Raw genomic sequence first — 26,303 nt, forward strand, 5'->3', positions numbered from 1 at the left:
CCTGCGGCCAGGCCGGGCTTCTCGGGCCCTGAGAGATGTGAGGTTAACGCCTGAGGGGCCGGGCCTGGGTCTGTCTGATGGGCACCAGCTCTTCAGGCTGGAGGTGGTCAAGCAGCCTCTTTCCTAGGCTCTAGCCACCTCTGCGCCGAACTCCCCTTCCCTGGGGGTGACCAGCCGGTCCCTGGTGATAAATGGAGCTGGTGGCTGCCTCTCTGCCCCCGCCTGATAAGAGCTGGGCTCATGTCACCGCCCCCAGGCGCAGAGTTAAATCAACAAGTCCCAGGAGGGGTCAGCTTGGGTCCTGGGGGAGGCGAGGGAGCTTGTGACTTCTCTGCGGCCGGGGTGAGTCCAGGTGGGAAGCGGGGAGGCGAGTCCTGTGCGGCCACAGGCCTGAGGCTGGGCGTGATGGGTACCTGCCTGGCAGCCTTAGCACTGGGCTGAGGAGCTCATCCTCGGGTGGGGGCTGAGATTTACGGTGGGGCAAGCCCCTGGCCCCTCCAGGCTGTGCCTGCCCAAGGGCAGCCAGTGCCGGCAGAGCCCCTCTGCCCTGTTCTCACGGGCTGGTGCCAGGAGGGAGGGGCTGGGCCTCAGAAAAGGAAGCGAACGGGACTGTAATTAGCTGGTTCCCGGCCAAGGTTTTGCAGGCCCGGGGTGGGGGGGGAGGGGTGATGGTTTTACGCCCGCTCACCAGCATGGTAACGCGGGAGCTTGGAGACCAGGGGGGAGGTGGGAAATAGAATCTGCTCCTTCCCAGCTCTCACCAGCACCGCGCCGCACTGAGAAACGTTCTCAGGCAGCGGGCGCTGGCCGAGGAGCTTGGGCTGGGCAAGGGGTCCCCAGAAGGCTAGTTCTGCTCGAGGGCTGGCTGGGAACAGCTGTGCCTGTGCAGCTACCCACTCCCCCCACCTCCCCTGCATGAAGACTTTCCTCTGGCTGCAGAAGCCATTCACTGGCCGGCAGGGGGCACTGAGCTGCCTGGGTGTGTGGGCCAGGGGGGCTGGTTGTTGTAGGGTAGCTGCTCCCCACACGGCTGGGGCTGAGAGGGGGAATTGCTGCCCCTTGCCAGCCACCGGGGCGGGTTCCTGGGTGTGAACCGCGCTGGCAGGGATATGGCCCCAGGAGAGATGGCTGATGGAGTCTTGCACTGAGAGGTCACAGGTTCAGAGCCAGCTGCCGGTAGCACTTGCCAGAGTTTGCTCCTGTTTCGTGGCTGTGCTGGGTCTGTCTCTGGTTTCCAGGGGTTGCGTCTACACAGCAAAATGTGTCTCTACAGCTGGCAATAACTAGCACCCCCCCGCCTCCTTCCCCTGGAGTCTGGGGCTGTATGGGGACTGGGCTGGTTCCCAGTGGAAGTTAGAGCAGTCTCAGGGCTGCTCTAACATACCCTGCTGGGACATGCAGCACAGCTATAGGGTGGAGCCCTCTATCCCTCCCTCGGTCTGCCACCTAGCGGTTAGGGCTAGTGTATCGCCCTTCTCCAAGCTCTAGGCCTATGACAGACCCCCCCGGGCAGGGGCAGGGGCAGGGGCTCTCAGTACTTGGATGCTGTTGGAGCAGTGTCCCAGGACCTTAGCCCAGGGTAAGCTCCTGCCTTAAATTCCCAGCGACGAGCAGCCTGGGGGCGGGGGTGGGATTAGGCTGTAGGTGAATGTCAGTGGGATATTTCGTGGGGGAAAGATGGTGCCCACCTCCCCTCCCTCCTGGAGCCGTAGGGTGACCAGACAACCAGTGTGATGGGGCTGGGCTGGGGGGTAATAGGAGCCGCTATCAGAAAAAGGCCCCAAAGTCAGGCCTGGCCCTATAAACTCGGGAAATGTGGTCACCCTGCGTCGCCCTGAGCCCCGTGCTGCTGCCAGGGGAGAGGAACTAGCTCCTTGGCGGTTCTGCCCCCGCCCGGGCTGGGAACCGGAGCTGCACCCTGTTCCCAGCCGGGCCGGGCCGGGCCCCGTAAATCACTGCACCCGGCTGGGCTTTGCCCGGATCACCCCAGGGGGCGGGGGAGGGGTCTCAGGTGAGTTTGCAGGTGCCCTGACGAGCCCCCCTGCACCCCCAAATCCCCCCCCCCCCCGCGGGCCCCGGGGACGCTACTCCGCCCTCGCCTCTTGCGTGGGAACCAGGGGGCACGTGCTGCGCCTGCGGCAGGCGCCGGGCCCCGCCCCCCGAGCGCGGCCTCTGGCCCTTTAAATCGCCGCTTCCCCCTCCAGGGGGCGGGGTTCGGCTCCACCCCTGATGTCACTCGCCGAGGCCACGCCCTTCCCCGGCCTTAAAGGCGCAGGCTCGGGGCGGGGGGCGGTGACCTTCCTTCCCCCGCGCGCCGCGCTCACAGGTGGGAGAGGCGGGGCGCGTGGGGGGCTCGTGGGGGTAATTGCGGGGGGTTGCAGTGAGGGCAGGGTGCTCTGGGGGGGGGGCTCCTGGAGGGTTGCAGGACGGGTGCCGGGTGTGTGTGTAGAGGGTTGCACTGGGGGCAGGGTGCTCGGGGGGGGGTTGCCTGGGGGCTGGGGGTACATGGAGGGGTGCTCTGGGGACAGGGTGCTTGGGGGGGGGTCAGGGGGGCTCGTGGAGGGTTGCAGGGCGGGTGCCGGGTGTGTGTGTAGAGGGTTGCACTGGGGGCAGGGTGCTCTAGGGGTGTGTGCCTGGGGGTTACATGGAGGGGTGCTCTGGGGACAGGGTGCTCTGGGGGGGGTTGCCTGGGGGCTGGGGGTACATGGAGGGGTGCTCTGGGGGCAGGGTGCTCGGGAGGGCAGGGGGCTGGGGTGCTCGTGGGGGGTTGCAGGGGGGGCGCCGGGGGTGTGTGTAGAGGGTTGCACTGGGGGCAGGGTGCTCTAGGGATGTGAGGCTGGGGGTACATGGAGGGGTGCTCTGGGGACAGGGTGCTCTGGGGGGGGTTGCCTGGGGGCTGGGGGTACATGGAGGGGTGCTCTGGGGGCAGGGTGCTCGGGGGGGGTTGCCTGGGGGCTGGGGGTACATGGAGGGGTGCTCTGGGGACAGGGTGCTCGGGGGGGCAGGGGGCTGGGGGGCTCGTGGAGGGTTGCAGGGGGGGTGCCGGGTGTGTGTGTAGAGGGTTGCACTGGGGGCAGGGTGCTCTAGGGGTGTGTGCCTGGGGGGTACATGGAGGGGTGCTCTGGGGACAGGGTGCTCGGGGGGGGGCAGGGGGCTGGGGGGCTCGTGGAGGGTTGCAGGGCGGGTGCCGGGTGTGTGTGTAGAGGGTTGCACTGGGGGCAGGGTGCTCTAGGGGTGTGTGCCTGGGGGGTACATGGAGGGTTGCTCTGGGGGGGTGTTGGGGGGCTGTTCTGGGACTCCCTGGAGCTCTGGCTGTACATTGTTCCTTCCCTAGTGGGTGCTAAGGAGCATTTGGGGGTGGGGGCAGTAGGTGGTTCCCTTCTCCCACCTGTTCTGGGTGCTCCCAGGCAGGGTCCGGACAGGGATTTACACCCCACATCGTGACCCCCTTCTTCCTCCCTGTGCAGTGCCCAGTTGTATGGGGCGCCTGGTCCCCAAGCGTTTGGGGGTCTCCAGGAGATCAAACTGCCTGGGGCTTCGGACTCTCATGCCATCCTCCTATGGCAGAGCCCCCCCCACTGGCTGATGGGGGCAGGCGCCCCCATGGCTGTTGGCGGGGATGGTTCCGGGGGGGTGACTCTATCTGGACTGATCGGGTCCAAATTCCGCTGTGCTCCCGATCCCTCCCCCCCAGCCTGGGCAGCCTGGCCCCCAGCTGACTGGCAGCTGGTGAATCTTTAGTGGATGTTTTCCCTCTGGGGGGAAGGGGGGGCGGAGCCCAGCTCTGACTCTGGCCGATCCAAGCACCTGCCTGCAGCCCCGTTTCTCTTTCGTCCGGTTCACAAAGGAGTCGCTGTTGCAGGGCCTAGATCCCAGGGCCGGGGCGGCTGCAGGTTCCTAAATCAGCTGGATCCTGTGGTGCCGGATGCCCAGAACCGGGTGTTGACTTGTCCAGCTGCCTCGTCCCCATCCCGCCAAAGATCCGTGTCTTCGCCCCGGGGGCTGTTTGAACACAGGGTCAAGGGTTAAATCCAGCCTGGCTCTCGCTGTCGGTCTGTGCTGCGCCGTGGTCCCTCCCCTGGGGGGTTGGAATGGAAGGACGAGACCCGGCTGGGGAATAGGCGCCGCTACCATCCCCAGGGATTTCGACTCCCTCCCTTGTCGCTAAGGCGAGGGGAGCAGTTAAGAGCAAGTTTTTCTCCCCCCCGCCCCCGGGCTCAGAAAATGAGGCCTGAACAGTCCAGGAAAATACAGCCCGAGCGGCTGCATCGGGCAGGGCCTAAGCCAGGAACTCTGCCAGGGCTCGGCTGCCCGTTCCGGCCACTGGCTGAATGTCCTGCCCGGCGGTTCCGCTCCGCGCCCAGCTCCTCCGGCGCGGCTGGGAGGATCGGCCCGAGCCGGCCGCGTCCTGCCCCGGTCCCTTTGCTGACTGTTCTGGGGGCTCCGGCGAGGACGGGGCTCCTGGCTTTGAGCTGGGAGCCCCGGCGGAGCGATGCTCGTCGCTGTGGGGTCTGGGGTCCCTGCACCTGGGCGGAGGAAGCTGCTGCGTGTCTCACCCCCCCCCCCCGAGGGACTGGTCCTGCCTTGCCTGCTCGGGTGTCTCGGGTTCGTGGCTTGGGGACGAGGTCGTTCATCGCTTGTTCTTTCGCTCCCTGCACAGGCCCGGCGGAGATGCTGCTGCTCAGACCCATTGTGAGAGGACCCTGGGTCCTCCAGAGAACGCCTAGGTATGAGAGACACTGCAGAAATCACTACCCCCCCCCCGCTGGTCCCGCCCTGGGCCCCCCAACACCACTCCGCTGGTGAACCTCAGCCCTGCCCTGGAGCCCCCTGCTAGCCCAGTTCCTGCCTCCCGCAGCTCTGCCGGTGCCCCGCGCTGCCCAGCCCCGGGCTCTGCCGGTGCCCCTCGCTGCCCAGCCCCGGGCTCTGCCGGTGCCCCTCGCTGCCCAGCCCCGGGCTCTGCCGGTGCCCCGCGCTGCCCAGCCCCGGGCTCTGCCGGTGCCCCGCGCTGCCCAGCCCCGGGCTCTGCCGGTGCCCCGCGCTGCCCAGCCCCGGGCTCTGCCGGTGCCCCGCAGCTCTGCCCGTGTCCCTCACTCCTGACCCGCAGCCCCCTGCTAGCCCAGTTCCTGCCTCCCGCAGCTCTGCCGGTGCCCCTCACTGCCCAGCCCCGGGCTCCCCGCCCCCCGCTCTGCCGGTGCCCCTCACTGCCCAGCCCCGGGCTCCCCGCCCCCAGCTCTGCCGGTGCCCCTCACTGCCCAGCTCCGGGCTCTGCCGGTGCCCCGCGCTGCCCAGCCCCGCACTGCCCAGCCCCAGGCTCTGCCGGTGCCCCGCACTGCCCAGCCCTGGGCTCTGCCGGTGCCCCGCGCTGCCCAGCCCTGGGCTCTGCCGGTGCCCCTCGCTGCCCAGCCCCGGGCTCCCCGCCCCCAGCTCTGCCGGTGCCCCTCCCGTAGGGCGCTAGCGTGAATTTCCTTTGGGATTCTCTTTAGGGCAGCTGCCGCTTTGACACCTTGCCAGGATTTTGCAGACTCACCCAGCGGCTCTAATCTGATCTGGGTTGTAATCTAATCTCTGCGGTCCCCCTGCACACAGCTCGCAGCCTCAGCCCCCGCAGCCCAAGCCAGAGAGCAGCGGGTTTTATCTGGCAGGGGAGATCCCTTTATGGCTCTGTGGCTGGCGTTATCTTATCAGACCTGTGGCAGGGGAACACTGGGTTAATGTTCCACCAGCTGCTGGACTGGGAAGGAGCCCATGGACCAGCTGCCGAAAGCTGCTCCCAAAGGGAACCTTTCACGGGCCAGAGGGCGCCCAGGGGCTGGAGGCTGAAATGCAGCCACCTCTGGGGTGGCAGGCAGCAGCTGTTTAACAGTTGCCTAGCAAAGGAAGGGAACAGGACCCCCTGGTCGGGCTGAAATTACAGGTGGTGTTTTAGGGAGGCAGAATGTATTTAGCTGGGTTGGAAGCAGGCCAGGAACACGGGGGGGGGAGGGGGGGAGAACCAGGGGCGGCTCTAGCTTTTTGGCCGCCCCAAGCAGTCATGCGCGGGAGGCGCCCCGGAGCTGCGGGAGCAGCGGACCTCCCGCGGACATGACTGCTGGTCCCGCGTGGCTCGGCTGGACCTCCCGCGGCTGCGGACGGCTCGCGGGTCCGGCGGCTCCGCTTGAGCTGCCGCAGTCATGCCTGCGGGAGGTCCAGCCAAGCCGCGGGACGAGCGCCCCCTCCGCAGTCATGCCTGCGGCAGGTCCGCTCGTCCCGGGGCTCCGGTGGACCTCCCGCAGGCATGACTGCGGCAGGTCCGCCGGCCCAGCCTGCCGCCCCCCCCGGCAGCAGGGGACGCCCCCTAGATTTGGCCGCCCTAGGCACCAGCTTGTTTTGCTGGTGCCTAGAGCCGCCCCTGGGGAGAACGTCCCTAGCTGAGCCTCACCCTGCAGCACAGCGCCCCCTAGTGCCGCAGTGGGATCAGCCCTGTGCAGAGAGCGCCCCCTGCTGCACAGCCGGTAGATGGCAGGCGAGCAGCACTGGTGCCCTGGGTGTCGGGGAGGTCGCTGGGGGATTTTTGCCCTTACTGGAGTCCTGGTTTCTCCCCCAGGTTGGCAGCTGTAGCCTGGGGGTCCCACCCACAAGCCTGCACTGCCTGGACCCCCTCCCGCACTCATGGCACCTGGAGCCCGGGCGACGGCAGCCGGAGATGGAAGGTCACCGCCGTGGGGGCTCTGCTGGGCCTAGGCGCCGGCCTGGCCTACGGAGATCACCGCCGGCGGGTGAGGAAGGAGCTTGGACCAGCGTCATGGGGAGGGGCCCGTGCTGTGCGGGGAGGGGTGGAAGCAGTGGGTGGGGAGGCAGAGCGGGCTGGTGCTCAGCTCTCTGTCTCAGGGCATGAAGGTGGCTTGAGAGCTGGATGGGCAACTTGGGGAAGGAAGGATGGTCTAGTGGTTAGAGCGGGGGGCTTGGGAACCAGGACTCCTGGGTTCTCTCCCCAGCTCTGGGAGGGGAGTGGGGGTAGTGGGTTAGAGCAGGGGGGGCTGGGATCCAGGACTCCTGGGTTCTCTCCCCAGCTCTGGGAGGGGAGTGGGGGTAGTGGGTTAGAGCAGGGGGGGCTGGGATCCAGGACTCCTGGGTTCTCTCCCCAGCTCTGGGAGGGGAGTGGGGGTAGTGGGTTAGAGCAGGGGGGACTGGGAGCCAGGACTCCTGGGTTCTCCCCCTGGCTCTGGGAGGGGAGTGGGGGTAGTGGGTTAGAGTAGGGGGAACTGGGAGCCAGGACTCCTGGGTTCTCTCCCTGGCCCTGGGAGGGAGTGGGGGTAGTGGGTTAGAGCAGGGGGGGCTGGGATCCAGGACTCCTGGGTTCTCTCCCCAGCTCTGGGAGGGGAGTGGGGGTAGTGGGTTAGAGCAGGGGGGGCTGGGATCCAGGACTCCTGGGTTCTCTCCCCGGCTCTGGGAGGGGAGTGGGGTCTAGGGTTAGAGTGGGGAGGGAGGATTGGGAACCAGGACTCCTGGTTCTGCTCCCAGTTCTGCCCCTGATGTGCTGCGTAGCCTGGGGTGCATCCCTTCCCCCCAAGGCGGGTGAGGGGCCGGGCCCTCGGAGGCCTGCGGTGGGTGTTGGCGGACGCACACTGGAGCCCCTCTCCTCCTCCCTGCAGGCGGCGGAGGCCGAGCCGAAGGCCGAGGCCGCGCCCGGGGCGCCGTACCCCGTGTTCACCCGCCAGGAGGTGGGGCGGCACCGCAGCCTGGCCGAGCGGGTCTGGGTGACCTACGGGGGCGAGGTCTTCGACATCACCGACTTCGTGGAGCTGCACCCGGGAGGCAAGAGCAAGATCCTGCTGGCGGCGGGGGGCGCCCTGGAGCCCTTCTGGGCCCTGTACGCCGTGCACAGCCAGGAGCACGTGCTGGAGATCCTGCGGGCCTACAAGGTGGGGGAGCTGAGCCCCGAGGAGCAGAGCCAGCCCAGCCAGGGGGACCCCTACTCCGGGGACCCCCCTCGGCACCCCGCCCTCAAAGTCAACAGCCTCAAGCCCTTCAACGCGGAGCCGCCGGCCGAGCTGCTGACCGAGACCTACCTGACGCCCAACCAGCTGTTCTTCAAACGCAACCACCTGCCGGTACCGGCCGTGGACCCCGCCAGCTACCGGCTGCGGGTGGAGGGGCCGGGCGGCCGGGTGCTGGCGCTCTCGCTGCCCGAGCTCAAGGGCCGCTTTCCCAAGCACGAGGTGACGGTCACCCTGCAGTGCGCCGGGAACCGCCGGGCGGAGATGAGCCGCGTCCGGCAGGTGAAGGGGCTGGAGTGGGGGGTGGCGGCCATCAGCACGGCCCGCTGGGGCGGCGTCCGGCTCCGGGATGTCCTGGCGCACGCCGGCTACGGGGAGGAGGAGGAGGAGGAGGCCGGGGAGCAGCACGTCTGCTTCGAGGGCCTGGATAAGGACCTGAGCGGGGCGGCCTACGGCGCCTCCATCCCCTACCGCACGGCCATGGGCCGCGGGGCCGACGTGCTGCTGGCCTACGAGATGAACGGCGAGGAGCTGCCGCGGGACCACGGCTACCCGCTGCGGGTGGTGGTGCCGGGCGTGGTGGGCGCCCGCAACGTTAAGTGGCTGGGTCGGGTCTCCGTGCGCCGGGAGGAGAGCCCCAGCCACTGGCAGCGCAACGACTACAAGGGCTTCTCGCCCGCCGTGGACTGGGACACGGTGGATTTCACCACGGCCCCCGCCATCCAGGAGCTGCCCGTCCAGTCAGCCATCACGGAGCCCGCGCCGGGGGCCACCGTCCCGCCCGGGGAGCTGACGGTCAAGGGCTACGCCTGGAGCGGGGGCGGGCGCGGCGTGGTGCGCGTGGACGTCTCGCTGGACGGCGGCCGGACGTGGCGCGTGGCCGAGCTGACGGGCGAGGAGCAGCGGCCGGGCCGGGCCTGGGCCTGGCGCCTGTGGCGGCTCACGGCCCCCGTCCCCCCCGACGCCGCGGAGCTGGACATCGTCTGCAAGGCCGTGGACGCCAGCTACAACGTGCAGCCCGACACCGTGGAGCCCATCTGGAACCTGCGGGGGGTGCTGAGCAACGCCTGGCACCGCGTCCGCGTCACCGTGGCTGAGGATTAACGAGGGCGGGGGAGCAGGTCCCGGCCGCTCAGTGGGCACCAATGGCCTGCGGCAGCACGGGGGGGGCAGGGGAGACATGCAGCCCCCCCAGTGCCCTCTGCCCCCTCCCCGGATGGATCGAGATGGGTGGCTGAGTCGGGGAGGGAGTCCCTGAAACGGATCCACCCAGCCGCAGGGGGAGCTTGGAGAGGCCGATTCAGGGACAGCCCCTCCCGCAGGCCCCTCCAGGGCTCCCTTCCCGTGGGCCTGGCCTGGGAACGATCCCCTCTCTGGAGGGGCCTGATGAGCAGCGACCCCCAGGGAGGAGGCGGGGGGACAGCCGGGCTGGCCCCAGGGTGAGCTAGGAGCCAGGGGCTGCAGCCCTGGGTGAGATGAGTTTGGTGGGTCTCGGCCTAGTTCCCACGAGGATGGGGGAGGGGGGCCTTAGCACTGAGATACCGTTCCTGCTCGCCCCAAGCGGGCCCCCCCCCGGACCGGCCTGCGGGGACGGAGCTTATCCCTGGAGGCAGGTCTCCCCGGCTTGGGCGGGTGCAGGGAGAGGAAGCTGTTCCTGGCCTGGAGCCAGGATGGCAGTGCCCAGTTCTCCCGCTGGTGCCGTTATTCCTGCCCATGTCACCCCCCCACCCCATTAACCCGGCGTAAAATCCACTCCCCCTTCTGGCAGCCGTCTCCTTCTCCCCACCTGCCCTTGGTGCCCGTGCCGGCCTGTGCCCTCCACCTGCCTTCAGCCCGATGTGCCTTCTGGGTCAGAGCCCGTTCATCCTCTGCTCCCCAGCGCTGCCCCAGCACTCGCCTCCCTCCTGCCGCGTAGCTGGCCTGTTCGCCGACCGATCCACCGCGTCTCGCCTGGGCCCTTCCTCGGCTCGGGGCAAACACCTCGGCTCTTCCCGTCCCGTCCCCGGTGCTGTTCCGGGCCGGGCCAAAGTCCGATTGCTTTACGGCTGCAGGGAAGTGTCAGACGCAGGCGGCCGTAAAGATTGTGCCGCGTTTATGGACTCGTCTCGTTCATTTACAGGGCAGCTGGCTACCCACCGAGGCTTTGTGGGGTTAACTGTTGCCTGGGGTCAGGCTGAGGTTAAAACCCCGGTGGAAGTCAGGGCTCCCTGATCTGAGTTCTCCTCGCAGCAGGAGCTGAGCATGAGTCTGACGAGCTCGTGCCCCGGGCAGGGGAATGATCTGATTTCTAAACGGCTCAAACCACCCCAGCCATGCTGCCTAGCCTGGCTCTGCTGCTGCCATCTGCCTCGGGCTGGGATCAAGAGCTGGGTGAGGGGATTTTCCTCTGATTCCCCCCACTAGGAAAATGCTACATAAGTGTCCCCTGTGCTGTGGTCAATATCAGTCTGCTGAGATGTTAAAAGCCATAAGCCGTACGCTGGCCGGGGATTCTCCACTAGGATGTGCGGCTTCCACAAAGTTCAACTTTTTTCACCAGGAAAATTTCAGGGTTTTTTTTCCCCTGACATTTTTCAATTTTCTGTTGAGAAAATTTGTAAATAAAATCTTTTGTCTGAGGCTAGCCTGACTCTGAGCCGTCTGGTTTGTCGAGCTCTACTGAAATGGTTCGTTGCAGGTTAGTTCAGCGTTAATCTGCACCCAGGTGAGCACTGCCTCCTGGTGGTTGTGATTTTGGTGCCTCATCACCCATTCTCTATGGCCCAGCTACCTCAGAACTACTAACTGGGGCATGTGACCGATTGCTGAAATCAGCCTCTGGACCAGATGCCCGGAGAGTAGCTAATGTGATGCTGATCTTTAAAAAAGGCTCCAGCGGCGATCCTGGCAATTACAGGCCAGTAAGTCTAACATCAGTACCAGGCAAAGTGGTTGAAACTACAGTAATCTTTGTCTGATAATTCTGTTCCTTAACATGATATGTTGGGGAAGAGTCAACATGGTTTTTGTAAAGGGAAATCATGCCTCACCAATCTACTAGAATTCTTTGAGGGGGTCAACAAATCTGTTGCTACACTGTACTTGGACTTTCAGAAAGCCCTTGCCAAGGCCCCTCACCAAAGGGTCTTAGGCAAAGTAGGGAGTCCAGGGACCAGAGGGAAGGTGCTCTCACAGGTCGGTAACAGGTTAAACAATGAAACACAGGGTAGGACCAAAGGGTCAGTTTTGATAGTGGAGACAGGTAAATAGCAGGGTCCTGCAAGGATCTGTACTGGGACCAGCACTGTTCAGAATATTCATAAAATGATCTGGAACAAGGCGTAAACGGTGAGGTGGCAAAGTCTGCAGCTGCTGCACCGTGCCTCAAGCTAGTTAAGTCCAAAGCTGCCCCCGAAGAGTTACAAAGGGATCTCACGAGGCTCTGAGGCACTGGCTAGGCAAGAAACTGGCAGATGACAGTCAGTGATGATACATGCACCGTGGAAAACAATCCCAACTCTCCATATCAAATGATGGGTCTAAATTAGCTGTTACCAGCGATCTTGGAGTCATTGCGGATGGTTCTCTGAAAACATCCACTCCGGGTGCAGCGGCCGTCAGAAAAGCAAACAGGACATTAGCACAGGGGTGAGATAACACCAACAGAAACTGTAACGCTAGCGTATAAATCCAGGGCAGGCCCACACCTTGAATCCTGCGGGCAGCTCCAATTGCCCCAGGTCAAAAAAAAAAAAAAAAGGCCGGGAAGGCAGAGCAGAGCGCGGCCCGCTCTCCCCACTCCCTGCCTGCGCGGGGAGCTGGGGGCTGTTCAGATTCCAGATTTCACACGTTTCCGCGGCTGGGAAGGTCCAACCAGCACGGCCAGTGGGCAGCCGATGCAGAGCAGGTTCAGGGCCCTGACCCCACTGTGTGTGTGTGGGGGGGAATACACAGAGCTGGCTTGGCCCCCGCAGGGGGGATAAGGGCACCGTCGGGCCTGCGATGGGAAGAGATGGGCCCGCGTCGGCACGTCGCGGCCCTTGGGGAGGGCTGCGGACACGGGGCCGCTCGCAGACCGGTTGTGTTGAAAGGCACCGGCTCCCAGTGCTACGGGAAGGAAGGAATGGACCGAGTGATACTGCACCCTGGAGTGGGTGCTTCTGGGGGCTGCTGAGAAGCTCTGACCCCCTTTGGCTAACCCACCAAACCAGCCCTGAGCTGGGCAGGAAGGAGCCCCCCAGGGGTGTGCTCTGGGCTCGCCGGGAGCCCGCAGAGCTGGGGTCAGGGTGGGCCGAAGGAGTGATTGCGGGTTGGTGCCAGGATACGCCCACCCACCTGCCCTGGCCTGGCACCCACCCGCCCAGGAAGGGGAAGGACACAAGGGCACGCTTGGTGGGTCTGGTTTAGAAGGGGCGAGGGGTGGCAGAAGCCCGAGTGCACGGAGAGGGAGGGAACGCGGCATTCCCGCATTCGGGGGCTTGTCCTCTCACAGGCAGAGCAGAGCGCCTTGGCGAGGGGCAGGAGGAGGGCGAGGGGCTGACAGCTCAGTGGGACCCAGGAATGCTGAGGCGTGTGTGGGGGTGTGTGTGTCAGGCCGTGCCACCAGCTGGCATTGCCCGGGTTTGACTGACTGTGGGGGAATTCTCCCCTCAACAGAGAGCATGTGATAGAGACTCTGGGAGGCAGCAGGGCCTAGTGGAGAGAGCCTGCCCCCGTGTTTATGCAGCACCTGGCACAGTGAGGTCCAGTCACACTCGAGGCATCTAGATTCCCCTGTAACGCGAGTGGCAGGCGTAGCGAATCTGAGCCAACCTCCCTTGGAGTCAGCGGAACTCACGCCCACAGGCTTTAGATCGGGCCTGTAAACAACCATCCTAGACACTGGGCTATTCGGCCTGGCTCTGAGCCAGTGACAGTGATTCGTGGCTAATGGATTCATTGGTATGTGCTGCATGGGGGGCGGGTGTCACAAGACATTGAAATCAAAGGGCGGGGAGGGGGAGCTAGACCGGAGACCACTGCCTATTTTAATAATCAGGGGAGGCCGGGAGCAGTGGAAAGCTGCTCTGCAGCAGGAAGATGTGCCACCACTGCAGCCTTGCCATGGGCCTGTTAATAAAAAAATGTTACCTTCCTTCTCTAGCGGTTTTCAGCTGCTAGCGCTTTCTAGCCTCTCCATCCGCCACAAAAATGCAGCCACCGCTGGGGTGGAACGTGGCAGCTGTAGAACAGCCCGTGCGTGACAAGGCTGCAATGATTCCAGGTGGGGGAATGAAGAGGAACATTGTACACCATTGAAACAACAAAAGGAAACAGACTGTAACGATCCGGGCCTGGGCACTGAGGCGAATACAGACTGTGTCATGGGGTCTTTGTCATCTATCTCTGGTGCTCCGATTTGGACCCAGATCCTCAACGTGCCTCACTCCCCTTGACATCAGCCAGCACTGCCCATCTGGCCTCATTGGATTGCAATGGGAATTAGGTGCCTGCCTGCCTGAGGATCCAGCCCCCAGTGAGCGCCAAGGGAAGACTGCCACCTACCGAGCCACCAACGCACTTCAAGGGCCGCAGGCTGCTTAGGGAGAAATGCAGATGAGCCTGGCTACCGAGGAATCAAACCTGATCCCCGGGGTAACTGACAGAGCATCATTCACCCAGACCGCAGCCATCGCTGTGTAAACACAATAACACGATGTAGCCAAGAGAGGGTCCCCTCACTTCATGGCACATACGGAAAAACGCCAGATTTCCTGCCGCGAGCCAGCAAAGGTTTGAAGTGGCTCATGTCTGGATCAAAGGGAAATTCTAGGAGCATCAGGCGGCTCTGAGCCATTTGCATATTGGCTACAACAATTTAATTAGCTACTTTGGTCAAAAATTCCCAACTCCAAAGAGATCGGAATTAGCATCTGCAGGGAATTGATTGCGTCCTTCAGACAGTGCCTCAGGCTTCAAAGGGAATTTCAGATGGGGACTGACCAGGCAGGGCCTTTAGAGGCGGAGAAGCAGCGAGAGGAAGCGGCACAGGGGCAGTTGTGGGTTGAGCTTTGGTAAGAGCAACTCTGTTCCGATGATGATCATTACGTATAACTTGTAGTGCAGTAAAAGCCCCCGTTGCGGCCCCCCATGCGTGAGGTGCTGTACACACACACGACAAAAGACCTGACGCTCTATGCAGCGTAAGCAGGTCTAGCTCCCAACTGAAGCCTGAAATTCCACTGGCTTGTGGCAGGAGCGAATCTGGCCCATCATCCATGTTTCTTGTCTTTATTTTCTGTAATGAAATGAATTCTGCTAAGTGCAGGTTAGTAATAACCCTACCCTCAGGATGGGATTTTTGCAGCCAAATGTTCAAAAGTGGCCACTGATTTTGGGAACCCAACATGAGAACCCCCCTCGGGCCTGATTTTCAGAGGTGCTGAGTATCCACAGCTCCTGTTGACTTCAGGCAGCTTGGCTCTTTTAAAGGGTCAAAATAAAACCGACTGTGGTCCCAATCCTGCAGTGAGCTGTGTGCCAGCCGAACCCTGTGTGAAAGCAGAGCTCCTTGCTGGATTGGCAAGTCCTCCAGTTGTGCTGGGTCCTGCACTAAAAAGACAGACAGCACCAACTCCTAGAACAGGTGGGGAGTACGGGGAAGGCCTGGAGCGCAGGGAGGCCATGCGGGGCTGCGTGTTAATAGACAGGGACGCACCCACTGCACGTTCGTTAGTAAGGAATGAGCTTGATCATCAGTCTGCTGGTGATTAATGTGTAATTCCCTAATGCAAACGAATCGGTTGGGAAATCGTTATGCACTAATGAGTCCTTAGTGTTACGTTGTCCCCAGGTTATGCTGATTTGCTCACTGGTCCGTCAGCGACGGGATCGATTCTCGGTCTGTGATTTAGGGGAACTGACGCTATTTAACACGTTATTGGGTCATTGCGACGATTCCTGCCAAGCTGCTGCCCTGTTGTTTACCGAGGGTTCGGGCGGAGTGATTATCAGCTGATTATCGATTATTAATCAGACGATTATCGATCGATGTGATCAGCCGTCGCTTTGCAAATACTTTGCTCATCAAAATGAACAATGAAAGTTCGTTGAGGGGGAGCTAATTCAGGATCGATCGTTGCCAATATCGCTGATCGATCCTTGGTGATCGATGATCTCCGACGCCCTCCACCCCGCCCTGCCGCCAGCGGTAGCCTGCGGGGCCAGCCCTGCCCATCGATGCTCTCGACGCTGGGCTGCTCCCCCAATCGATGCTCTCGGCTGCTCCTGCGGCCACCTGGCTATCGATGCGCTTCGCCGCTGCCCGGGGCTTCTCCCTGGCTCGATGCTCTCGGCACTCGCCCGCTTCCCTGGCTCCCCTCGGAACGAGGGCTCGGCGCCTGGCTGCTCCCTGCTCGCTCGATTCGTTCGGCGCTCGGCTGCTGCCAACGCCCCCCCCCCGGAACGATGCTCTCGGTTGCTCCCTGCCAGCTCGATGCGCTCGGCGCGCGGTTGCCCCCGCCTGTCTCCTGGCAGTGGGACCGGAAGTGGCTCGGGGAGGGGAGGGGAGGGGGGCCCGGTCCCTCCTCAGGTGAAGCCGCTGCCGATGGAGCCGCCGCTGCGGAGCCGCTGAGCCCCCCAGTCCCCACCCCCAGCGGCCGGGCCGGGGGGCCCCTCCCCCGCAGCCCCTCCCCTCAGGTGAGAAGGGGGAGGGGCAGCTTGGCCGGGGGGAGGGGCGGCTGCCCAGCTGTGGGGAGGCGGGGGCAGGGTACAGAGGCATCTCTGGTGGGGGGCTGGGAGGAGAAGGCAGGGGCCGGGGGGGCTGGGGGAGATGGCGGGGGAGGGGATAGAGGGGGGCTGGGGGAGATGGCGGGGGAGGGGATAGAGGGGGGCTGGGGGGTGTCTGTGGGAGGGGGGAGGGGCGGCTGCCCAGCAGTGGGGAGGGGGATAAGGGAGCTGGGGGGGGGAGGCTACAGAGGCATCTCTGGTGGGGGGCTGGGAGGAGATGGCGGGGCCGGGGGGTGTCTGGGGGAGGGGCGGCTGCCCAGCAGTGGGGAGGCGGGGGCAGGGTACAGAGGCATCTCTGGTTGGGGGGGGGCTGGGGGAGATGGCGGGGGAGGGGATAGAGGGGGGCTGGGGGGTGTCTGTGGGAGGGGGGAGGGGCGGCTGCCCAGCAGTGGGGAGGGGGGTAAGGGAGGTGGGGGGGGCCGGGGTAATGGGGTGCAGCTGGCTGAGGCCGGAGGGCTGATAGGGGACCTATTGGGAATGGGGGGAGAACTGGGGAGTGTTTCCCCGTTGCTCAGCAGTCCCAGACTTCCTTTATGAAGCCCCTTTTCTTCATGTTTGACGGGGTGGGGCGCTGGCGTGAGAGGGGACAGACTGGGGCCGTACCTGGGTCCTTCTATTTTCCCTTCTCGGTTCCTCTCCATATACTGCCCGGCAGGCTTGGTAGCGTTGGGGAACTGGGGTGGGGGCAGGTACACCCTTCCCTCCCCTCCACAGCCACCTGACTAACGAATCCACAAGAAATCCTCGCCTCCTAGGGTTTTCCTTGTAGTTACTTTTGGAAAAGAGGAAAGAAACACTCGCTGACATCCCCGCCCCACCCCCACTTCCAGCCCGTTACCCTTCTCCCTTTACTTTGGCCGCTCCCAGCTCTCGAATGGTGCTGTAGTTCGTCATGATATTCCTCTATAAGAAAACATAAACTTAACCTGACTGTTTTGTTGGCACTTGGTGGTACCAGGCACCCTGTGGGGGTGTGAGAAGAGTGAAGGGTTTCACGTTTTTAGAAATGCAACTAAAGTTTCTTATTTCTAGTCCTTCAGGGACAGTGAATCTTGTTGGATTTCCATAAAATTGCTTTGCTTCTCTGCTTCAATCCAGTGTCTTGTAGGTTGATTTGTCTGATCATCTTACGTTCTTGGAGGAATTTCTTTTCGGTTGCCTTTCCCTAGCCTGGCAGATGCAGCCGTGTGCACGTTGTATTACCTACAGCTGGTGTGATGGTGCACATGGTGGCGGGGTTAAGGCTGCTGTTGGATAATACTTAGCACTTTTCATCTGAGAAGTGTGAAACTGTCAGGTTGGTGTCTGGCTTAGATGATGATTTCCTTGCTCAGCTTTATCTCTGCACTAACAGTTCCATTTGTTGGGGTATTTGGAAGATTTACTCATAATCTTGAACGTCTTTACCTGCGTCAGACCCCTCTGAAGGGGGGAAGTGCTGCTATCCTCATTTTACAGGTGGGGAGCAGAGCCGCAAGAGGCGAAGTGACTTGAGCAAGGTCATTCGAGAAGTCAGTGGTGGAGCAGGGAATTGAACACCCATGCCCCAGGCTAGCAGCTGTGATTACTTTATTTGTATTACCATAGTGCGGAGGAGTCCTAGTCATGGACCAGGCTCCGTTGTGCTCGGCGCTGTACAGATCTAGCCAGTGGACCATCCTTTCTTTATCACCTGATGTTCGGTACCTGAGGAGGAGGAGGATGTATTGTGCAGAGTGCCATCTGCTGGATGGTACCCGACCACTGATGTATGTTGTTCGCCTCATAACTGAAGCCAACTAGATCCAAGCAAAATCTAAACTTCCCTCCCACATGAGGAGTGTTGCCTCACTACAGCACACAAAAGCATTCCTCACTGGGCCAAGGCATTGTCCACAGGCGCCGTTGAGACATTTGCGGGCCCGGTATGACATGTTCACTAGGGCCCCACCCACTCCCATTTCACTTTATTTATGCAGCAGTGACAGATGTTTTGGGGGGCGACCCTGAGCTCAGGGCCCCAGTACAATTGCCCCTCATCAGCCCTGGTTGTCCATGTGCAGTTCCACAGAGGCTAGGCTTGGGTTCTCCAGCAATCGCAGAGGAGGGCTGGATTAAGTCTTTTCTATCCACATGCAGTATCTCAGCATAGATAGGGGCCGTAGAGACTTAAGGAAGAAGGATCCAAATTTCCTAGCATGGCAGGGGTAAGGCGCATGAAGACTCAGCAGCAGCAGCCTTGCGGCGAGATGTTCTTGGACCACAAGCTGTTGTTGGCAGCTTGAGGATAAACGTAGCTGCCTCGGCTATGGACTCCTCTGTCTGGTTCTGTGGCTCCTGATGCTGAATCTGAACTCTCGAGTGAGCTTACCAGGCTCAGAAATGGCCTGTCCTGGGACCTGCACGCTAGAAGAAATAATATTTCTTATCTGTGGTTCAGCTGCCCCCCCCCCCCCGAGGGAGGGATGGTCTTGTGACCAAAGCACAGGGCAGGAGTCCCATGATATGTTCCTAGCCCTGCCACTGACTCAGTGTGTGCCCTTTGGCAAGTCATATAATGTCCCCGTGCCTCAGTTTCCCTAGTAGTAAGTTTGGGGTAATCTCTTGAGGAAGGTTAAGAAAATGTAACGTTTGAATCATAATATTTGTAAAGTGTCTCCAGGTCCTCAGCTAAGCGGTGCTGGGTTAGTGCAGGGAACAGTCCATTCCTCATGCACTGAGGCTGCTCCCCGGAAACAGTAAGTTTGGCATACAGAGGTGTTATCTAGGCAGAGCTTTGGGGTGTGCTCAGACTAGCAATCAAGGTGTGTTCTTACCACATGTTCAAATCCTAAAGACAAGGCAGTATGTAGTTTTCATGTGTGTTAGCAGGTTGAGGTACATGCTTGGACACTTCCCTAGGATTTCACCTCATGTTAGCTAGCGCATGGTACGATCACTCTCCTTTTTGCTTGGTGAAGACCAGGGCACGGTCATTGCTGAGTTGTTGATCAATGCTGCAGAGGTATCGGGAGAAGCAGGGCAAGTTTTGTCCTCACTTAGAACTTGTCTTGTGCATGTAGCGAGAGACCCAGCGCAGACGGGATAATGAGCTAGTCATGCCCCTCAGCTTGCAAAGGCTGAGCTGGGAGACCTAGTGAAAGTGTCACTGTTTAGAGTGGGAGGCAGTTTGGCCTAGTAGTTAACTTGATTCCCCAAAAGCTTTAATTCCTTTGGGGAATTTATACAGCAGCAGCTTGTACGCTGGTAACGGACTTATAGGATCGCAGATATTAGGTTTTGGTCTCCCATCCTGTGAGATGAAGATGGGGTTATCTGAGGTCACCAAAGGAGGAAGAGGTAGAAAATGCCAATGGTGGTGGTGGGGGGGGAGCGCGTGAGGATTATTTATTCTGTTTGCAGTGGATCAGTTCAGCTGAAAGCTTGTGTGCATCTGGCATCGGTACAGTTAATGTTAGTCAAGTACATTGTGTTTCTATACTGCCTCATGTTGGATCTCAAAATATTGGTGTTCAAAAGTGCAGTACGCCTTGATTTGTAAAGGTCGCTGTCACTCGAGGGTGGTGGGTGGGAGTGGGACTGACTTTCCATTTGTCTGTGAATCCGTCTAGGCAAATGCTGAGGAGGTCGGGTTTTCCTTCATTCCCTTAGAAAGAAAAGAACCTTCTTGCATTTCATGCTACCTCTTGTAGTTTTCAGCATAGCAGCCCATGATTATGGTTATTATTTGTTCAAATTGTGGTAGTGCCCAGAGAACTCAACAAGGATCCAGATGCTGTACAAAAACACGGTAGGAGACAGTCCTTCTTTTTACGCTTTCAGTTCAAACTTTGTTTTAAAAGTTTTTTTAATCTTAATGGCTAAGAGCAGTAGTTGAACTTACTGTTTTATTACGCTTCCGTCAATGGCCTTTAAATAAAAAGTAGATTGCTGCATGGGAAATTTACACACAGGCCTCCTATTAGCATTATTAGAAAGTTTCATTTCTGGGAGACTCTTTCCAATGATATAATCCTAAAAAAAAAAAAAAAAAGCACCTTTGCTTCAGTCAAGTATAGTTCTTGTAACAGTTCATATTTTATAGAAAGTCACTCGGTTGGACCTAATTTTGGGTGTTGCCCAGAGGAAATGGATTTAGAGCTCTAAAGTGGTTTATCATATCCCTGGCAACCTCACACCCTGATTTTCAAGCATTATCTTTATAGAAAGGACAGAATTTTTACTCCTATTTAGGCAGCCTTTGGAATAGGGGACTCTGGCATGGAAGTTATTTAAGAGCAGCTTGGTGTTAAGTGTGCTTGTCCACTGATGTTCTTAGAGGGAAAAATATCCAACTTATCCTTATAGCTTAGGATGCTGCTAAGTGTAATAAAATGGTGGTGATGATGACTTGACCAGAGCAGTAAAGGGGACCTGTTTATTAGGATAAGTCCCTACTACAAAAGGATCTCACTAAACTGGGTGACTGGCCGATGAAATTCAATGATAAGTGCAAAGTAATGCACCGGGGTGTGTGTAATTCCAACTATACATACAAAATGATGGACTCTCAACTAGCTGTTATGCTCAGGGACGGCTCCAGGCCCCAGCACGCCAAGCGTGTGCTTGGGGCGGCAAGCCGCGGGGGGCGCTCTGCCGGCGCCGCGAGGGCGGCAGGCAGGCTGCCTTCGGCGGCTTGCCTGCGGAGGGTCCGCTGGTCCCGCGGCTTCAGAGGATGCCTGCGGGAGGTCCTCCGAAGCCGTGGGACCAGCGGACCCTCCGCAGGCAAGCTGCCAAAGGCAGCCTGCCTGCCGTGCTTGGAGCGGCAAAATGCCTAGCGCCGCACCTGGTTAGGCTCACAAAAGAGATCTTCGAGTCATCATTGGTAGTTCCCTGAAAACATCTGGACTGCGGCTGCACATTGAGCAAAGAGCTACCAATGTTAGGAACCACTAGGAACGGGATAGATAATAAGACAGAAAATATCAGAATGTCACTATTATAAATCTATTGTATGGCCACACCTGGAATACTGTGTGCAGTTCTGGTCGCTTCATCTCAAAAAGATACATTAGAATTGGAAAAGGGGCAGAGAAGGGCATTGAAAATGATTAAGGGTATAGGACAGCTTCCATCTGAGGAAAGATGAAAAAGGCTGGGAGTGTTTCTCTTAGAAAAGAGATGGCTAACGGGGGGTATGACCAAGGTCTATAAAATCACAAATGGCAGAGAAAGTGAATAAGGAAGTGTTGTTTACCCCTTCGCATCACACAAGGATTAGGGCTCACCTCATGAAATGAATAGGCAGCAGGTTTAAAACAAACAAAAGGAAGTTCTGCTTCACACACGCACAACCGAAGTGTGGAGCTCATTGCCATAGGGTGTTGAGGGCCAAAAGTGTCAGTGGGTTAAAAAAAAATTAGATCAGTTCCTGGAGGACAGGTCCATCAATGGCTATTAGCCACGAGAGCCAGGGACACATCCCATGCTCCAGATATCCTTGAACCACTGACTGCTAGAAGCTGGGACTGGATGTGGGGGTGGATCACTTGAAATTGCCCTGTTCTGTTCATTCCCTCAAACTTCTGGCAGTCCACTTTTGGAAGACAAGAGACTCGGCTAGATGGACCACTGGTCTGACCCAGAATGGCCATTCTTACGTAGTCATCTTCTCTCGAGTGGGTGAGTTAGATTTATTTCTATATCACGTTTCTTTCTCCCATTCCTAAAGCAGAAACTTGAACAGGCTGCAGCGTAACACTTTAATATTACGTTAAATTTGCCCAGTAACACCTCATTAGACACACGCTTCAGAATAAGCACCCAAGAAAATCGGTCGTCCCTTCCCAATTCAGAAATGATGCCCAGGTAGACGTCTACCTGGGCATCATTTCTGAATTGGGAAGGGACGACCGATTTTCTTGGGTCCTTATTCTGAAGCGTGTAGACGTCTACCTGGGCATCATTTCTGAATTGGGAAGGGACGACCGATTTTCTTGGGTGCTTATTCTGAAGCGTGTGTCTAATGAGGTGTTACTGGGCAAATTTAACGTAATATTAAAGTGTTACGCTGCAGCCTGTTCAAGTTTCTGCTTTAGGAATGGGAGAAAGACCTTTCGGTCTAGTATTACACTGAATTTATTTTTCCAGTTACACTTCAGGTTGTTTTAATTTTTTAATGCTTTGTAATAGATCAGTAAACTCAACTGCAATGGATAATATTAACGGACAAAGACAACATCGTGATGCGCTAGCTCTTTGTTTTGATTTGGTCTATTTACTTGCTAATTTGTCACAATCACTCAGCTGCAAAGGGTGTTCTCTAGTTCTGCCCTGCCAGATAACTGCAGCTCGTCGCAGCAGTGCATGGGTACGCCACTCGGAGCTCTGAAAGCAGCTTCCTTGGCATTTAAAGCATTGGCAGTTTGATTAAAAACAAACTTTTTTTTTTTAAATTCTTTGCGCTGAGCTTATTTTTGAAATGCTTCCAATGACCCAAATGTCAAAAAAAGCCGGTTCATCCGATGAACGTCTGTCTGTAGCAAAGGTGGAAAAAAGTCCTCATGCTGGAAAATAAACTGCTGGTGATGGAAACAATGGGTTAGAAAAAGAAAATACAGGGGCGTTTATGGCTCTTATTAATTCTTACCCTAGCAGAGATGCTAATTATGGCTGCGTCTGCCCTAAATCTGTTCCTTCACACGTCCCACAGTTGGAGTTCAATTGGTGGTGTGTTGCTTGTATAAATAATAATAATACCCAGAACTTATGTAGGGGCTTCTCATCCATAAGTTCCAAAGGGCTTTACCAAGGAGGTCAGTATCATTATCTGTAGGATGGGGAAACTGAGGCACAGAGTTAGGGTGACTGGCCCAGTGGTGGAGCTGGGAATAGAACTCAGCTCTCCTGAGTACCAGTCCAGTGCTCTGTCCTCCTAGGCCATGCTGCCTCAGACCATAGTCCTCTTCTGGACTCCGTGTGCGTTAGCACTCCCACCATTAGTACTTTGGTTGGAGCTGCAAAGGTGCACAGCCTCTTGGGTAAGTTTATCCTCTGTCAATGACTCCGTGGCTGACCAAGTCATTAGACGAATGAAGATGTTCTGAAGAGTTTGCTTTGTGACATTTGAATGATCCACTTGTTGAACTGACACTGCAGTCAGCTTGTGAGGCCTCCCTGTATTCTTCCTGGACAGCCCTGGGTTGGAAGGAGAAAGGTGCAGCCTATGTTGCAGTGGTATTGATTTCCATGGGCATGTTTTCAGGATTGGGAATGTCTTTGGCTGTTCTTGATTAGCTTCATATCTGGACTGAAAATATTTCAATTATATCCCATCACCCTAGTAAAAGAAATTGTCTTCAGTTTTCAAAGCATTCTTCTACTTGGTAAAACCACCATAGAACAGTCCAAGCAGAGAGAGGTTCTGCAAATCTTTGAAGTGATGCCGCTTATTAAGCACTTGCTTGTCTACTGATCATTGTTATCTCAGTTCCTGGCATTTGGCTTTATATCTCAAAGTGCAGTACAAACATTAGCTAATCCTAATAACATCAGTTGTGAGATGAGTATCTTCACCTGTATTTTACAGATGGGGAAACTGAAACACAGGAGATGAAATTTACTTGCCTGTATCAGTGGTGGTTGGGCGTGGAACTCTGAAGTTCTTGATTGCCAAACCTGATGCTCGGCCTGCTAGACTATGCCATCTCGCTGATGTCTTGTGTTGTAGGATGTATTTCAAAGTTCTGACAATGCTTCCTTATGAAACCAAGTTCCTGAAGAAACTTTAGTAATATAAAGCTGACCCGCAAAGGAATAAAAAGTTTGTCATTTTTTAATTGTATTTTATTTGTTTATTGCTTCCATGTCATGATAAAATGTAAAGGTTTTGCTTGGTTTTTTGACCATTGGCAATATCAAGTCTTGTCTGTCTTGTTTTTAATGGAAGTTTCCTGGAGGACTAGAAAATTGTTGTGGGAACTTTCTCAGCACTCAGTTGAAGTACCAGTTTGAGTCTTTCACACACAGCTTTTCTCCCAAGAGTGCATCAGATGTTGGAGTTAAATAGACACTTAGAAAAACAATGTTTGGAATAAGTCTGGCTGAAAAATAAACCTCAACAAATCTTCCTCTTCTTAATTGCTTAGCTTTCAGTTTTTATGGCTGATTCTTAATATAAAACATTTATTGGTGATGGAGAAAATAAACCAAATTACTATTGCAAAAAGAAAGTAAAATTAGAACAAGAGCATAAACTCTGGCATATCCAATGTAAAAGTATAATTAGGGAGACCAAAAAGGAATCTGAAGAGCAGTTAGCAAAAGACACAAAAACTAACGGTGATTTTTTTTAAGTACATCGGAAGCAGGAAGCCTGCCAAACAGTGGGGTCTCTGGACGATCGAGTTGCTAAAGGAGCATTCAAGGAAGACAAGGCCATTGTGGAGAAACTAAATGAATTCTTTGCATCTGTCTTCACTGCAGAGGATGTGAGTGAGATCCTCACACCTGAGTCGTCATTTTTAGAATGACAGATCTGAGGACCTGTCCCAGATTGAGGTGTCAGTAGAGGAGGTTTTGGAACAAACTGATAAACAGTAATAGGTCACCAGGACCAAACGGAATTCACCCAAGAGTTCTGAAGGAACTCAGATATGAAATTGCAGAACTACTAACTGTGGTATGTAACCTATAGCTTAAATTGGCCTCTGTACCAGAGGATTGGAAGACAGCTAATATAACACCAATATTTAAAAAAGGCTCCAGAGGCAATCCTGACAATTATATACCAGTAAGCCGATTTGTTGAGGAAGAGTCAGCATGGCTTTTGTGAAGGGAAATCATGCCTCACTAATCTATTAGAATTCTTGGAGGGGGTCAACAAACATGTTGATTGAGTGGGTATAGTGTACTTGGTCTTTCCCCGTTCGTTGCCAAGGTCCCTCACCAAAGGCTCTTAAACAAAGTGAGCAGTTGTGGGATAAGAGGGAAGGTCCTCTCGTGGATCAATAACTGGTTAAAAGATAGAAAACAAGGGATAGGAATAAATTATCAGTTTTCACAGTGGAGAGAGGTAAATAGTGGGGTTCCCCAAAGATCTGTACTAGAACCAGTGCTGGTCAACATATTCATAAATGATTTGGAAAAGGGGGTGAACAGTGAGGTGGCAAAGTTTGCAGACGGTACAAAACTACTCAAGATAGTTAAGTCTAAAGCTGCCTACAAAGGGATCTCCCAAAACTGGGTGACTAGACAAGAAAATGGCAGATTAAATTCAACGTTGATAAATGGAAAATAATGCACATTGGAAAACATAATCCTAAGTATATATACAAGATAATGGTGTCTTAATTAGCTGTTTCCACTCACGAAAAAGAGGTTGGAGTCATGGATAGTGCTCTGAAAACATCTGCTCAGTGTGCAGTGGCAGTTCAAAAAGCGAACAATGTAAGGAACAGGATAGATAAGAAGACAGAAAAGATCATAATGCCATTATATAAACCCATGGTACGCCCACCCCTTGAACACTGCCTGCAGTGCTGGCCGCTCCATCTCAAAAAAGGCATGTTAGAATTGGAAAAAGTACAGAGAAGACAACAAAAGTGATAAAGGGTATGGAACAGCCACTATCGGAGGAGATATTAAAAAGACTGGGACTGTTCAGCTTGGAAAAGAGATGACTGTGGAGGGATATGATAGAGGTCTGTAAAAGCATGGTGTGGTAAAAGTGGATAAGGAAGTGTTAGTTACGTCCTACACCTAACAGAAAAACCAGGGGTCACCTGCTGAAATGAATAGGCAGCAAGTTTAAAACAAATATAAGGAAGTACTACTTCACAGAACGCACAGTCAACCTGTGGAACTCCTTGCCAGGGGATGTTGTGAAGGCCAGAAGTGTGACTGGGTTCAAAAAAGAATTAGATAAGTTCATGGAGGAGAGGTCCATCAATGGCTATTTCCCAAGATAGTTGGGGACGCAACCCCATGTTCTGGGTGTCGCTATACCTCTGACTGCCAGAAGCTGGGACTGAACAACGGGATGATGAATCACTCAATAAATTGCCCTGTTCTGTTAATTCCCTCTAACACATCTGGCAGCGGCTGCTGCCAGAAGACAGGATGCTGGGCTAGATGGACCATTGGTCTGACCCAGTATGGCCCTTTTTATGTTCTTAATTCAGAAAACCTATTGGACAGTTATTAGCCACACGGATTTAAAAGCAGCTTTGAAACCTCACTACTGCCATGCAGTTTGGATTAATGGTAAAATAACAATTAAGTTTAAAATGTCCTTATTGGAAGGGGGCTTTGTCTAGGGACTGTTTGTAACAGGGGAGGAGAAATGCAGCTTTCTGTTTGATGAATGCAGTTTGGCTTGAAGGTGTTTTGATTTGTATGTTTCCTTTTTCCTGAACAAAAAGTGTTCAGTGTTAGTGTCTTCCCTCTTGTCTGTGAAGGAAAGTACGTAAGTTCTCAGACATATTCCATCAGGTGCAGACCCTCCGTGGGTTTGACTGAAAAATCAGAATATTTTATCCAGTGTATGTTCCAGGCTATTGTTTGAAAGTTTATTCTCTTGCTTTTTTAAAGCATGGCCCTCCTGGCTCTTTTTGCATTACA

At 56.7% G+C, this 26,303-nt stretch overlaps 2 protein-coding genes across 14 annotated transcripts in view; both read left to right on the forward strand.

The window, feature by feature from the left end:
* The first annotated feature begins 321 nt into the window (after positions 1–321).
* Positions 322–10,601, forward strand: SUOX (sulfite oxidase). Of its 7 annotated transcripts, none has more exons than XM_044995478.1 (4): positions 322–342; positions 4,661–4,727; positions 6,587–6,758; positions 7,635–10,601. In XM_044995478.1, exons 2-4 carry the CDS (start codon positions 4,672–4,674, stop codon positions 9,081–9,083), a joined length of 1,677 nt encoding a protein of 558 aa, XP_044851413.1. In that variant the 5' UTR covers positions 322–342; positions 4,661–4,671; the 3' UTR covers positions 9,084–10,601. The 7 variants fall into 7 exon arrangements, with proteins under 7 accessions (XP_044851413.1, XP_044851408.1, XP_044851409.1 ...); XM_044995473.1 differs by lacking the exon at positions 322–342 and adding an exon at positions 2,225–2,326; XM_044995474.1 differs by lacking the exon at positions 322–342 and adding an exon at positions 3,633–4,052.
* Positions 10,602–15,467: 4,866 nt separating this feature from the next.
* The window catches only part of IKZF4 (IKAROS family zinc finger 4), a 50,683-nt gene continuing 39,847 nt past the window's right edge, over positions 15,468–26,303 (forward strand). For 5 of the 7 annotated variants that reach the window (XM_044995490.1, XM_044995487.1, XM_044995484.1 and 2 more), the window contains exon 1: positions 15,468–15,635. The gene's annotated coding sequence lies outside the window, so the exon portion shown is untranslated. Of the gene's footprint in view, positions 15,636–19,477; positions 19,495–26,303 lie in introns of those variants that run through there. The other 2 variants (XM_044995488.1, XM_044995486.1) reach the window with 2 other exon arrangements.

Source organism: Mauremys mutica, chromosome 20, assembly GCF_020497125.1.
Source record: "Mauremys mutica isolate MM-2020 ecotype Southern chromosome 20, ASM2049712v1, whole genome shotgun sequence".
NCBI lineage: Eukaryota > Metazoa > Chordata > Testudines > Geoemydidae > Mauremys > Mauremys mutica.